Source organism: Mytilus edulis, chromosome 6 (genome assembly GCF_963676685.1).
Source record: "Mytilus edulis chromosome 6, xbMytEdul2.2, whole genome shotgun sequence".
Taxonomy (NCBI): Eukaryota; Metazoa; Mollusca; class Bivalvia; order Mytilida; family Mytilidae; genus Mytilus; species Mytilus edulis.
Window position 1 is genome coordinate 55674876 of NC_092349.1, and position 16383 is coordinate 55691258.

The 16383-nt window shown below is 32.4% G+C and overlaps 1 protein-coding gene across 1 annotated transcript; it reads left to right on the plus strand.

Annotated features, from left to right (window-relative positions):
• Nucleotides 1–474: 474 nt before the first annotated feature.
• LOC139527922 (uncharacterized) lies at nt 475–16040 on the plus strand. Its single transcript, XM_071323600.1, has 4 exons — nt 475–582; nt 6390–8267; nt 10595–10756; nt 13481–16040. Exons 2-4 carry the CDS (start codon nt 6417–6419, stop codon nt 14768–14770), a joined length of 3303 nt encoding a protein of 1100 aa, XP_071179701.1. The 5' UTR covers nt 475–582; nt 6390–6416; the 3' UTR covers nt 14771–16040.
• The last annotated feature ends 343 nt before the right edge of the window (nt 16041–16383 follow it).

Below are 16383 nucleotides of genomic sequence, written 5' to 3' on the forward strand. Positions count from 1 at the left end.
AATAAAACCGCATATTTACCTCATCAAAAGACAGTAATTGTATAACATATTTACCTCATCAAAAGACAGTAATTGTATAATATTCTTTAAACTGGTAAAATAAGGCTATTATAAATCTAGTCACATTTTGGCGATGTTTCCATACCTGATCATGAATGAAATTTAACATGTAGTTTTATAGAGCTAGGTCTTGATATATCTACATGCATGCACGGTTCAAAATTTGCCTAAAATTATACGAATTATTTTTAATGGAATAAGATCTTGCACAAAACATTACTTTTCTTCTTATTTTTCTTTAATTTGAAAATTTTACTAGAAATTGTTCTATACCTTTTTTCTGTGTGTGTTTTTTAAAGAAATTTTGATTTTTTCCAGTAATTGTTCACGAATGATTCAAATATTGGTTGTGGTGCGTTGTTAATTTAATTCCCGTTAGTTTATACTCATACCATATCCAAACTTTCTAGGGGCAGTAACAATCTAGCCGTTGATCATGTTGATATGCACCGTACTCATGGTATATTTTGACATACAAAAAGACAGAGAAGAAGACTTTGCCCAAAACTCTTGAAATCATAGGTATAAAAAAAAGTAGACATTATTAAAGTCAGATTGGTTCGCACATTTTAGCGTTAGTATAAATACGGCGTTTCTATTGTTTTTCATGTTTACCATGTTTTTAGATACAAAGTTTTTTTTATTTATAACTTATAAGTGCAATTTGATATTGTTTTTCTTACAAGTCTTTTATCAAAATCCTGTCTTTAAAATTAATTAGGGAACAATCATTTAACTGCAAGGGGGACATTCATGAGGCCTGATGAGAGTAGTTATGCCCTTTCCTATCTGGCGTCAAACGGTCATTTTTGGCTAATATGGGTTAAAATGGGTCATTTTTAGCGTAATATGGGTTAAAATGTTACTGGGATTTTTATTATAAATATCCTTAGGCAGCAACCATTTGATTTTCGGGAGGGGGAGGGGGCTATGGATTTTTTTTTCTGGACAAATTTTTTTTTTCCATCTAACAATGTCTAACATGTCTAACATGTCTAACTCTAAGATGGAAAACAATCTATTTTTTTGGCGACAAGTCAAAAACAATTTTTTTCTTTTAATTTTAGAATTACATATAGTGGCAGCTGCAATGAGGGTGAAACAAACAATTTATTTTTTCTCAGGGTCAAAAACATTTTTTTTTTTTCCAATGACCATACATGATCATGATGATGACTGGAATCAAAAGTAAAAACACAAAAATACTGAACTCCGAGGAAAATTCAAAAAGGAAAATCAAAAATCAAAAGGCAAAATCAAAAGTCCAAACACATCAAACGAATGGATAACAACTGTCATATTCCTGACTTGGTACAGGCATTTTCTAATGTAGAAAATGGTGGATTGAACCTGGTTTTATAGCTAGCTAAACCTCTCACTTGTATGACAGTCGCATCAAATTCCATTACATTGTCAACGATGCATGAACAAAACAAACATACTCAAAGAGTAAAAATGTCAAAAATAGGGGTACAACAGTCAATATTGTGTTATCATCTTAATATCACTACATAAACAATTTTTTCCAAAAAAATCCAAAGCTCCCCCCCCCCCCCCCCCCAAAAAAAAAAAAATCAAATGGTTGCTGCCTTACTGTGATTCGTCAGAGGTCTCAAATAATTATCGTTACCGTCATTTTGGGATTTTGTAATCTCATACTCCCTAAACTGTGTAAAAATTTGGTGTCACACCAGGAAACTCCAGCAACACTCCAAATCTTGGGTGGAAATTGGGAGAAACTTGAGTAATTCCTCCCTAAAACTCCTTAATTGTTTATTACCTTGGTGTGGTTTCTCCCAACACCATGATTTTTATTGCTATTTTTACCTTTGAAGTGTGCCAGTAATTGATGGGGTGCAGGACATTTGAGGGAAAAAAATTAAAACTACTAGGGGACATTTGAACGCCAGATTAATCCGCACACCTGTATTTTTGATAAGCCATTTTAGCAAAAATTTACCTGGTTGAATATATTTTCATCATGGAAATACAAGTTGTTGAAAGGAACAAAGGAAAAAAAAAATTGTAATGGATTCCGATATAGGATAGACAAAGTATTTATAGAGGAATGTACACCACAATCGAGAAAAGATAAATAGAACTTATGTGTTCAGGAGCCAAACACAAAATTTTTCTAATACTAAAAAATGTATAAACAAATTGCTTATTTAATTGCTTGGCTAGTTTCAATTGCATTTTAGTGCCCTTAGGGAGTTATTGCCTTTTATAATCATTTTTTACCATTTTTTTGTAAATTTTTGTTTTTTTTACAAAAATCATCTCCTCTGAAACTACTGGGTCAAATTTAACCAAACTTAGCCACAATCATTATTAGGGTATCTAGTTTGAAAAATGTGTTCGGTGACCCAGCCAACCAATCAAGATGGCTGCCATGGCTAAAAATAGAACACAGGTGTAAAATGTAGATTTTGGCTTATAACTCTGAAACCAAAGCATTTAAGAGCAAATCTGATAAGGGGTTAAATGTGTTTAATATCAAGTCAATATCTATCTGCCCTGAAATTTTCAGATGAATTGAACAACTGGTTGTTGGGTTGCTGCCCCCCAATTGGTAATTTTTAAAGAAAATGTGCCGTTTTTGGTCATTATCTAGAATACTTTTAAAGATAGAGATAAACTGTAAACAGCAATAATGTTCAGCATTTAGTAAGATTTAAAAATAAGTCAACATGACCAAAATGTCAGTCAGTGATAACACCCTTTAGTTATTACAGGCATATTTTTTCTGTAATAACATACAGGTGTACTATGCAAAATTGTCAAACTATGAACTGTTATATCTTTCAATTAAGTTAAGTATTCATGTAGAAAAAAGTAATATCAGAGTGATTGCCTTTATCAGTCAGAGATATAACTTTATCTATGGTTATTACAGAAAATAACTTGTGTTCGTTATTACAGACACTTTCATGAGTTGTCTACTCTTTATTCCTTAAATTTTCTAAATCTGTAATAACATATGTTTGTTATTTGTAAAATTATTTCATTTACAGTGGGCTCTAGGGAACTCTTGAGACTTTGCGCAGAAACTAAATGCATAGCCTTGATAACTAATTTTTTAATTATGTTAATACATTTTTGATTGACCGTGGTAAATCAATTAGACGAGGCTATTAAAGGATAAACTTGGCTGTTATAACAAGGCTCAGTTATTAAAGCAATGTAACTTATTATATAAGACACTTGGGAATTACTGAGAAACTTGCGCAGAACCTCATTACATGCTCTGGTCATTATTTCTTACAATCAATTAAAATACATTGTAATTAAGCATGATGTATGTCTGAGCAAATGCTTTGAAGTGATATAGAGAAGCTGTGATAACACCCTTTAGTTATTACAGGCATATTTTTTCTGTAATAACATACAGGTGAACTATGCAAAATTGTCAAACTATGAACTGTTATATCTTTCAATTAAGTTAAGTATTCATGTAGAAAAAAGTAATATCAATAGAACTTTTATACATTTTAACTAAACTAATGATACATACGGCATGTATATTGTCCCTGTAAACATGTAACATATATATGTTATCACAGTTCTTTGATTTTTTAGTCCACAATAACAAATGTATGTTATTTTTCTGTAATAACCCTATAGAGTTATATCCCTTACGGTTTATCAAGCAAAAGACAATTTCTAGATGTGCATAGTTGTTTTTTCAATGGAATTCTTGTCTTTTTACCAATAAAAAAAATCAAGCTTGTGAGGAAAATATCAAGATAAAATTATAAACACTTATTGAAGTGATCTTCTCAAATTACTTGTTTCAGTGATTTTAAAAAGTCTGTCTATTTATAGGATTTTTTTTAATATTTCACAGCCAAAATCACTTGAAGAAGTGATTCTGAAATCACTTGTTGAAGTAGTACCCCTGACTGTTTATAGTCAATTTTTAACAATTTTTATTAATTTGGTATTTTTACAAAATATTTTCCTCTGTATCTAAAGGGCCAAGTTTATTATAGATAGAGAAAATTGTAAGTAGCAAGAATGTTCAGTAAAGTAAGATCTACAAACATCACCATCACCAAAACACAATTTTGTCATGAATCCATCTGTGTCCTTTGTTTAATATGCACATAGACCAAGGTGAGCGACACAGACTCTTTAGAGCCTCTAGTAATTTGGTATAAAATTGAGAATGGAAATGGGGAATGTGCCAAAGAGACAACAACCCGACCATAGAGCAGACAACAGCAGAAGGTCACCAACAGGTCTTCAATGCAACGATAAATTCCCACACCCGAAGGTGTCCTTCAGCTGGCCCTAAACAAATATATACTAGTTCAGTGATAATGAACGCCATACTAAACTCCAAATTGTACACAAGAAACTAAAAGTTAAAATAATACAAGACTAACAAAGGCCAGAGACTCCTGACTTGGGACAGGCGCAAAAATGCGGCGGGGTTAAACATGTTTGTGAGATCTCAACCCTCCCCTATATCTCTAGCCCATGCAGAAAAGTAAACGCATAACAATACACACATTAAAATTCAGTTCAAGAGAAGTCCGAGTCTGATGTCAGAAGATGTAACCAAAGAAAATAAACAAAATGACAATAATACATAAATAACATCAGACTACTAGCAGTTAACTGACATGCCAGCTACAGACTTCAATAAAACTGATTGAAAAATTATGTCTTAATCATATGAGTATCAGGCACAATCCTCCCGTGAGGGGTTTAGTATCATACCATCATAACATAAATGAGAAGAACATAACCCGTGTCATGCCAACAACTGGTTTATTAATAATAAATGTGTTTAGTTCCGATGCAAAGACCCTGTAAGTGAATCAATATTAACGCCAAAATATGCAATCTTTAATGACCTGACAACAGTATCGTAACTATATCCCTTCTTAATAAGTCTATTTAAAGGTTTTGTTAGCTTCTGATTGCTAATTTGCAATAAACTTATAATATTACATTAATCTTAATGAGAATTTCGGGACCGCACGATTTCGTTATTTTAAGCCCGGGATTTCGTGTTTTTAAGCCTGGGATTTCAGGATCAGGACCCTTCTTATCCCCCCGCATAGCAGAAGGGGCATTGAGTTTTACCTTTGTCTGTCATTGTCTGTACGTCCCAAAATTGGTTTCCATTCTCAAACTTTAGTTTTCCTAAACCATTTATTTAAGAAATTATACACAATGTTTATTACATGCATTACCAAAAAAACCCGATTCAAGTTTGAATTTTGGTGGTGTCACTACCGGTAATAATATAATTACCATTCAAGAATTTGCCAGAAAAGTTGTTGAAAAGTTCAGCCACAAATTTAAAATCTTAAACAAAGGAAGATAACTCCAAACTCAAATTTTTAACTTGTCTGGCAAAATACAATTCAAAATTTATTTGAAAAATTCACAAATTGCAAAGTCAAGAAAGTGAGAGTAATCTTTACCCATAAGTGCTCACAAGCACTTTAATTTGTTTTCTGGCAATGAATTTGATTGTTTATCTGTACAAAATAACTCTTTATTTGTATATAATTACATTAGATGTATGTTTCATTTTAATACTTTATTCTGATTGGCTAATTGCACATCACGTGTTATTCCTTCAGCAATTGCATCACTCAATAAAACTTATCATCCATGATAACACGTGGTCCCACAATAAAGTGCACAGGTGAATTAAACAAAAAATAATGTAAAATTCGTGTTTTCATGATCATAGCTAAAAAATGTAATTATAAGTATTGAATGCTTCTTTTTGTAACTTCATAGGGTTTTAAAAGCGTTGACTGTGTGTACATTTTTAGAATGAAGCGCGGAATGAAGCGCTTCCGCGCTTCATACAAAATGTACTTCGGTCAACGCTTTTACACCCCAATCCAATGAATTTACAAAAAGAAGCATTCAATTCTTAAATACATACATTACAGTTGATGTAATTTGTTATTCTGTCTGTATAAAACATGCAAAATGTATGTCATTGTATGTACAGTACATGTAGCATGGCGTAGATTGGAATATTTATGTAAAATTACTGTCTGTTTCCACTATTTTAGGTTAGGGTATAACCTAGCTAGCCTTATGAAAACAACAGTTTGTATAACTTTTTATTGTCATGTGGTATGATTGCCAGTGAAACAAATCTGAACCAGATTAAAAAATAATTAACTTTAGATGTTAGCAACTGTAGGTGCATGGTTGTACAGCTGTCAACAATAACAATGAATAAGCAAACCCCATAACTAATTTGCCTGCTTCATGTTTTTTTATTTGAATTATTTTTTTTGGGGGTGGTTTTGAAATTTATAATTTATGATAACAAATTTCTTCTCTTCTAGGTAGCAGTATCCATCCATCTATCCATCATGGATTATAATATCACTATTCCTGAATACTCTCAAGATCTCTCAAAACACATGTACCGGTTACAGCAGTCTGGTCTGTTTTGTGATGCATGGCTAGTGTGTAAAGATGGGGTTGTCTTTGTACATAAACTGGTACTGGTGGCATGTGGCAGTGCTTACCTTCTGCAGCAGCTCTCAACAGATACCAGTTCTAATACACAGTGTCAAGTTTTCTTAAAAGATTACTCATTGAAAACAGTTTATGATTTTGTACAAGCTCTGTATACAGGAAGTTTTACCTTGAATCATGAGCGGGCATTTGATTTGTTGAATCTTTGCACTTTTTTGGATGTGAGTATATTTACAACTTCTGTTCAAGGCGTTGTGAACAGTGATGCCAATCTAAAACAGCAACTGGAGAAGAGACAAAAAAGCAACGACAAGATTTGTGTTTTTTATGACGTAGAAATTGCCCAAGACTCTTTTTCTGCTCCACTGAAGATACCTATGAAGCTACTGGAAGATAACGTTATTTTGGAAAGAATAGGTGACAGTACTATTAATACTAAAGGTCATTGTTCTCAACCTAGTAAAGCAATTTCAAAGAGGACTTGGACATCAATTTTGAATTCAGATTGTGTAAACAATAACAAGAGAAAAACCAAATTAGATTTATCTAATACTGACAGCGACAATACTAAAGGTCAAAGTTCTCAATCTAGTGATTCAATTTCAAAGAGGACTTGGACATCAATTTTGAATTCAAATTGTGTAGACAATAACAAGAGAAAAAACAATGTAAATTCATCTAATACTGACAGCGGCATTCCACATAAACAGGCAAGAGTTTTAGAACAATCAAAGAATGATGTTCAAACAAAGCCAAATATTTGTTCACAACAGATAAAACAAGAAAAAGAAAAACCCAAGATTGTTAAACATGTAGAAGATAAAGATAAAGGTCAAGGTAGCACCATACAGAGTGGTCATGCATTTGAAGTACATGATAAGAAAGGTGTTTCGAAAAAAACTGAAAGACTGTCAGCAATTTCTGGCCTGCTATATGAGGTAGATGAAGATAGTAGCAAAGGAACGATGACTGATAAAGATGAAAATAGTAGCGAAGCAACAATTACTGATATAGATGAAAATAGTAGTGATGGCTCTATTATTGAGTTACAAGTAGATAAATCAATAATCAAAGATAGTTCAGAAAAGTCAAAACCTTTACCAACAAGCAAAGTTAATTCAGAAAAATCAAAACCTTTACTTTCAACAAGGGATAGTTCAGAAAAATCAAAAACTTTATCAACCAGCATGGGAAGTTCAGAAAAACAAAAACATTTACCAACAAGCAAAGGTCAAACAAAAACATTACCAACATGTACAAGTAAAGTTAGTTCAGTAAAGTCAAAAACTTTATCAACCAGCAATGGTCAAACAAAAACATTACCAACATGTTCAAGTAAAGGTAGTTCAGAAAAATCTAAAATTTTATCAACAAGCATGGACAGTTCAGAAATATCAAAAGCTTTAACAAATAGCATGGGTAGTTCCAAAAATTCAAAAACTTTACCAACATTGAGCACAGGCCAGGGTATTTTAGGTAAAACTGAAAAACAAGAGTGGAAATGTCAACATTGTCAGAAAGTTTCAAAAGATTTTGTTGAAAAGGAAGATGGGCAGCACATATGTACAGGTTGTGATAGTCTGTTTTCTGGTGAAGATAATCAGACAGATGGCGGAGCTAATCAGATAGATAGCGAAGACAATTCTTTAGATGGTGAAGCCAATGCAACAGAAGGGGAAGACAATCAGACAGATGGCGAAGAAAATATGGAAAAAGTATCAGAAATAAAGATAGAGAAAAAGGTACTTACTTTTATGACACTAAGTCCTAAACATCATCATCATGATCATTAACAATGAAAAAAATGAAAATTTAATTTTTTATACATAATCATGATAATTATGATAATTATTAAAGATATTAAAGCACAATTTACAAACTTTTCAGTTTTAAAACACAAATTTAACAGAGTACAACAATGATTTTTATACGACCGCATTTGGGGTTGTATGTTGTTAGCATGTCGTCTAGATCCGAAGACATTTGGTTTTTGGACAATAACTTAAGTTTAAGTGTATGGATCTCTATAACATTTTACTAAAAGGTTCTCTACTACAAATGGCAGGTTCAGACTTTTTTGGTTGATAGTCCCAACCATTTAGAAATTAGGGGCCAAAAAGGGGATAAAAAAGCTTTTTTTCTTGTTTCTGGACAATAATTTGGTTATAATTAAGTATTTTGGTTGCTCTGAAATTGTCCCACAAAGTTAAATACCACAGGTTGAAGGTTGAGATTAATTTTGGAGGTAATTGCCCATCCACTCAATAAATAAAGGGCCAAAAAGGGTCTAAAACAAGCAATTGTTCTAGTTTTGAGACAATAACAATGAATAACTAATTAGGAATACAAAATAATTTTCTAAATTCACTATGTTCAAACAAGCATTAAGTATTTATGTGCTTAATCTGTAATCTCTAATCTTGTATAGCATACATATCTAAGTATATTCAAATATGAAACATTGTACATGTTATAGGATACATGCGGGTTATTCAATGTGCACCACATTTTTTATGTTCTTTCTTAAAAGACAGAAAAAATATAACAGTCATTCCTTATAACTTAATTCTCAATTCTTTAGGTTTCCTCTACAACCATCTATATAGTTCGTACTATTCTGACTCACCAGTTGTACAGTTGTGAGAAACTGGTATGGGAACTAGGTCGATGCTACTGCTGGGTGAGATTTATTTCCCCGCGGGTATCACCAGCCCAGTAGTCAGCACTTCTGTGTTGACTTCAAATATCATTGATATGTTCATAATTATAAATTAACTATTAACAAATTTTGAATTTTTTGAAAAAAAACTAAGGCTTTTCTACCTCAGGAATAGATTACCTTAGCTGTATTTGCCAAAACTTAAAGGAATGTTTGGTCCTCAATGCTCTTCAACTTTGTACTTTTTTTAAGACAAATCGCGCGTCTGGCGTAAATATAAAATTTGGATCCTGGTATCTATGATCAGTTTATTTACAGAATATGCATCATATTTTTTGTGACGTCCATCACAAATTGCAAACACGGATGTGACATTTGACTTGCAAAATGTCAAACAGTCAAACAAAACGTGATGAATTTATTATGAGAAGCCATTTACCAATGATTCTTCAGCTTACAACTACAACCAATTACATGATTAAAGTATTTTTGATGCTTTAGGAACTTATTTGTGAGTAACTGGAATGGAAACTAAAAAAATATGCTTTATAATTTTGAGATTGCCATTAATCTTTTTTTTTTTATCCCTTTTTTATTTCAAACTTTTTACTCACTGATGCATAGTTTTAGGAATGAGAACAAGAAGGTTATTACATGTATTACTTATTATTTCATTGCATTTAAAATAGTTTCCCATGTTATTTTTATCTAAAAATTAGAATGTTAAACTTGGCAATGTAACATCCATCATAAAAGCTTGATAAAAGAAATAAGAAGATGAATCCTAGTAAAATAAAACAGGTGATCCATGTTCATCACAATATATATATTAAATTAAATGTGATGGACGTTATGTCACACATATGTTACACTCTATCTGATCCTTTCCCATATATGTATATGCGGTATAAGCTTTGCTCATTGTTGAAGACGGTACGGTTATCTATAATTTTTAATTTCTGTGTCATTTTGGTCTCTTGTGGAGAATTGTCTCATCAGCAATCATACCACATCTTCTTTTTAATATATAAAATTGTAAGCTGATTTATTTCAAGGATAAGATAAGATAATTTTATTGACCAATCATGGTGCCCAAAATTTGAGCTATACAATCAAATGAATTACAAAATAAAGTACAGAAAATGATTAGAATGATTAAAGTACAATTAAACAAAAAACCACATGAATACACATTTACACTAATTAACCTGATATAAACCAAGTTATTGACAAAACATAGTTGTTATGGGTGCCACTGTGACCTGGAGAAATTACAACGTTTATATCTGTGAATCAAGTGAATAAGTCATCTAGATCACTTTAATTCTTTATTCAAAGTTATTTTCTATTTTTCTTGGATTTATACTTTTAGTATAATTCATGTCATTATCTTTTGTCATTTTTTTAAAGAAATTACATAATGGAAAGGTTATGCAGTATGATTATCAATCATTAGTGGACGCTTATTATGCAGTGAAGGAGGGAGGAATGTCCATGAAGGCAGCCTGTAAACATTTTTGTGTTACCAAGTTAGCACTCCAACGAAGAGTAAGCAGGAAAATAAGTATAGATGTAAGTATGTACTTATCAAGACTCTGACATTAAGAACTTAAAATCCTGATCAACTTTTTGGTGAACACAAAAACATTTAAACACCTTTAATTCAGAAATTATTGCGATGTTTTTATTATTGTGTAAAATGAGACAAGGTTATGTTTTGAATTTTTTTATATGACTTGAACAGGATTATTCTAAATATCACTAAAATGAATAAGCAACATTTTGAGCAATGAACATGATTAAGCTTGCAACATGTCAATATATAATTCTTTTTTTTACCGTGAAATATTTGCTGACATGTGGTACATTAAAAGCACATATCACATGTATAACATGGCACTAGGACATCTGTAAGAATGATAAACTTTAAAGATTTCCATCTGGTCAGTACTGCTATTGTATAAAACGTAAAATCACAAAAATACTCTTGAGGAAAATTCAAAACAGAAAGTCCCCAATCAAAACAAAAGCTCAAACAAATAAAACGAATGGATTGATTTGATTTTGATCTTTGTAGTTTTAACGCAGCTTTTTTAAGCACTACATTTAGGCTATTTCGGAAAACCATGACCTTCTATAGGAAAACTAACAACCCTAGTCAGTTGAGATTGGAGTCAAGTGCACTTGCACAATCAGGGTTTGAACTCACAACCTCAGTTTTGACTGGCTAGTGATTACAGTAGTAGCTACTTAGACCACTCGGCCACCACGGCCCTTTCAAAAGAATAGACAATAACTGTCATATTCTTGACTTGGTACAGACATTTTCCTAATAGTAACCGTGGTAGATTCAAAATAGACGTGACAACCTCCCATTTTAAATGAAAAGTTACCTAGCTTATGATGGTCAGAAGAAAATAGCCGAAAAAAATGAAAAATGTCACTTTTGAAATAACTGATAGAGCACAAAATCCTATTAAAAAGTAGTATAAAAAAAAAAAAAATTTATTTGATCAATTCTAATAGTTCAGTCAATCTAAGTTTGAACCTAAAACTAATTACAACAGAAAATGTTTCAGTTCCAATCTATAGCATTTAGACCAAAATACACACAGAAAAAAGTCCCATAAAATATAACTTGAGGAAAACTCAAAATCAGCATATTAAATTTCTTATGGAAATTCACATTGGAAAGGGAGGTAACTCCACAAAAATTAGTTTTTTGGTTGATTTTCTTAAAATTCATGTAAAGTATGATACTTTGATGGGGTTATAAGTTCGTATTTGACTATCTTATATAATCTTCTGCTCATGATATGTACGAAACCGAAGTGTTATGGGTATTTTTTTTTGTTGTTGCACTTTTTTCATTCAAGAAATAGCAAATTTATGGCTTCCAGACCATTTAAAAAAAATATTGGGGGCGGGGGGGGGGGGGGGGGGGGTAGAAAGGAGGGAGGGGTTTACTATAGAACCCTATGGGATTTTATTTCTAAAATTTTCAAATGAATATAACTTAAAAACTGTAAGTGATTATTAAGATACATGCAGTCTTCAGAAATGATTATAAGACAATAAAACAAATCACATGAAATATAGGGGGAGTCCCTGGGGGGTCATCCCCACCCCCTTCAATTTGAGAATCATTTGAGAATATGCTTTTATCTTGTAAACGGTCCAGATCCCCACCCCTTAACCATAAATATTCTTGAATGGGACCATAAAAAAAAATCAAATAAAATTAAAAGGAGGTCCCCGGGGGTCATCCCCACCCAGTTCAATTTGAAAATGTGCTATTATCTTGTACACGGTCCAGATCCCCACCCCTAAACCATATATATTCTTGTAGGGGACAATAAAACAAAGGAAATGAAATAAAAGGGAAGTCCCTAGGGGGTCACCCCACCCCCTCTTGTTTGAAACTTGTAAACGATCAGCATCCCCAGCCCTTAATCATACATATTCTTGTATGGGACCATAAAACAAATCACATGAAATTAAATGGAAGTTCCTGGGGGTCACCCCTACCCCGTTCAATTTGAGAATACTATTATCTTGAAAACGGTCCAGATCCAGCTTTGTTTGGGAGACTTCGTAACAGCATCCTGTTACAATTACTTCTTGTTCAATTTACAATGATTTAAGATTCTTTACTTTGACATGGTGAAGAGTATAAAAAATGGTCAACTAATTGATTATGAAATCAAGGTTGTAGCTTGATAACAGATATGAAAACATCTTTAGAGTTGTTTGTTATACTATAAAGACAACTAAAATATCAAAAATCAACACATTTTCTGTAATAGAAGCGGTAAAGTAATGATTTGTATCAATTTTTATTGATTTTTCTGCCTTTTTTGCCGAGTTATCTCCCAAATCAATGCAAATCTCCATAGGAATTTTAAAATTGTGATATTTAAGTTTTTCTCAGGTCAGATTTTATGGCACTTTTTCTGTGAATATTTTGGGTATAATGCTAAAGATTAAAACTTAAAAATATTCTGTTGTAACTATTTCAAGGACAGGGTCAAATTTAATGCTAGATTAACTGGACTATAAGCTTCATAGATAAATGTACTAATTAAATAATTTGGAGTGGATTTTTTTGTGTGTATAGTATACATAATATGCATGTTTTAGCTAATAATTTATTTCTTGGTTTGCCAAATTCTTTATACAAACCTAAAAAAAAACTGCACTTGAACATTTGAAATTTGTGTATAGATTTTACCTATACATTGTATATCTTTATCTATTGTTAAATTGCAATTTACTCATTATTTGTTTATTTTGTAGATCAATCCACATGATACTCTAATTACTGGTTGTATACATCGTAAGCGTAATAAAAAATATCGATCTTATAGTACGTCAGCAATGGCAGCAGCTTACAAAGCTGTAGTAGAGGACAAGGTTCCTATGCGTTCAGCATCAAAGTTACATGGTGTACCGTTCACAACTCTTATGGATAGGGTTCATGGTAGAATAGACCCTGACTGTACTACCATGGGCACAGGACCTTTCTTTCCCTTAGATAAAGAAAGCAGGTTGGTGACTCACTTGATAGAAATGGGTGAACTTGGGTATGGATATTATCGTCAGGATGTGGTGGACATGGCATCCAACTATGCAATTGCGCTTGATCTGAAAACCAAGAAGGATAAACCCTTGACTCTGACCTGGTACTCAGGGATGATTAAACGATGGCCAGATTTTAAGATTGTAAAATTAAAGGCTTTAGAAGTTGTTAAAGCAAATAATGCCAACAAAGAGACAATTTCTAAGTACTTTAATCAACTTGAAAAAGCTTTACTTAAGTACAATCTCATAGACAAACCTCATTTAATTTACAATGTTGATGAGAAAAGTGTTGCCATTTCAGGAAAAGGTGAAACAGTCACAATTTTGGGTTGTGGAAATGCAGCTGGTAGTGCATTGCCTCCTTTCTTTATCTTCCCTGGACAGAAAGTGAATGACCGGCTGCTGGAGGGGTCTTCACCAGGATCTGTTGTCACAGTCTCTAAAACTGGAGAGTCTAATTCAGACATTTTTATGGATTTTCTCCGCAATCATTTCATGAAGATAGTCTCAGATAATGGACTTGTGTTGTTATTGTTAGATGGACACGCATCTCATATCCCTGTTAGCACATTTGAATGGGCAAGGAATCATAATATCATACTCCAGTTAATACCAGCACTCACCAGCCATTTTTTGCAACCTCTGGATGTAGGTTGTTATGGGCTTCTTAAAGATATCTACAACAGTCTGTGTCATAAAACTATCAGAACGAAAAACTGTGCACTAGATCACAATGATGTGTGCCCCATGGTATGCAAAGCATACAAAAATGCATTATCAACTAGTAATTTGCAGTCCGCTTTTAAAAAAACAGGAATATATCCATTCACCAAAGATGTCATGGAGTTGCCACTAGAACCATCTGAAGCATTATGCCTCACTGACTCTGAAAGCTTTGAAGAAAGCCAGGTTGAGAACGTTATTGACTTGCATTTACTAAATGAAGACAATAGTTCATCAGAAGCAGAAATTGTAAATGAGAGAAATCATGTTACTGATATCTAAGAATGTTTGGAGATGAGGTCGAGTAATGTCTGATTTGATTTATTAGATGAGTGGTCAAGGTTAAGGGTAAGGTTTCAGGATTTGATCTGCTATTCACACAGTCAGATCTATGCTATAATTAGAAAAGCACTTATATTTGGTATATACAATTGTCTACATTTTGATATCTATTTTTCAAGTTTTTTACCATGACAATTGTTACAAATGTTGAATTATTTAATTTACAGTTGGTTTCACAGTTGCAATGAGCATGATGAGCAATAGGTCACCTTTATATAATTTAGAAGGATTGTTTACTGTGTCTACATGGATTCATAAAACCAAGAAAAATTGGTATCCAACAAATAATACATTTTGTAATAGATCCACAATAAGGGGTAAAGTTTTATTTGAACTTGACCCCATTTTTGTTATTGATTACAAGTCAAGTAAAATTTTAGTGATTAGGTCCATTTTGTTCAGATGCTATAGACATGATAGAAATAGCATATTTGGTATACATACCTGTCTAAACTTGACCTTATTTCTATAAATTATTTGTTGAGTTAAATTTTTGTTGATGAAGACTAGTTCTCAGGGACTCATACTCGTGTTTAATAGACCTTCTATATATGGTGTTTACGGTGTAAAGAAGGATTTTTGTGTATCCATTTTGTCTGATAGGATCTCTGAACATGACCTTAATATTTAGGTTCCTTTAAAAGTACATGTAGCTGTCTTTGTAAAAATCATGCAGAGGGTGATTCACAGAAGTATTTTTTGTTGGTCCTATATCATACGAACTTCCCCCTGTATAATGCATGTAACCATGGTAACCGTCAATACAAAATTTTGCCTGAATAGGGGAAAACAGACCCTTTTAAAAATCTAACATGGGAATTACGTTAATCAATAAAAACAGTAAGGGTTTTTACATTTTTAATAAACAAAACCCCAAACTTAAAAATCAAAAGGTTTTAATTGATCAGGTCTGTTTCTTAGATTTAAATCATAATAGCTGAATTGACTGTTAGTCAATAGAATACAGTAAGAGTTTACTGGTCTGTCTGAGAGGATTATATTTTCTAGACATGATTACCAAATTCCATGTGCCATTGATAATATTAAGTTTTTGTTATACATTTATGATTTTGTACCTATATTAATGTGTTATGCAGAGGGAACACATTTTAATGTGTGCACTTTTGTTTCTTGTGAATAGTGAAGCAGAGAATGACTTTGAATTTGCTATTACACTGTTGTACCTAAAATTAAAGTTTTTTGCATATCAGGATTTTTAATTACTCATTGGAATGGAAAGTATAGTTGTTAATGTTTCAATGCATTAATAGTTATCAAAGGTACCAGGATTATAATTTAGTACGCCAGACGCGCGTTTCGTCTACATAAGACTCATCAGTGACGCTCATATTTATAAAGCCAAACAAGTACAAAGTTGAAGAGCATTGAGGATCCAAAATTCCAAAAAGTTGTGCCAAATACGGCTAAGGTAATCTATGCCTGGGATAAGAAAATCCTTAGTTTTTCAAAAAATTTAAATTTTTGTAAACAGGAAATTTATAAAAATAACCACATTTAATTTATTGATATTCATGTCAATACCGAAATGTTGA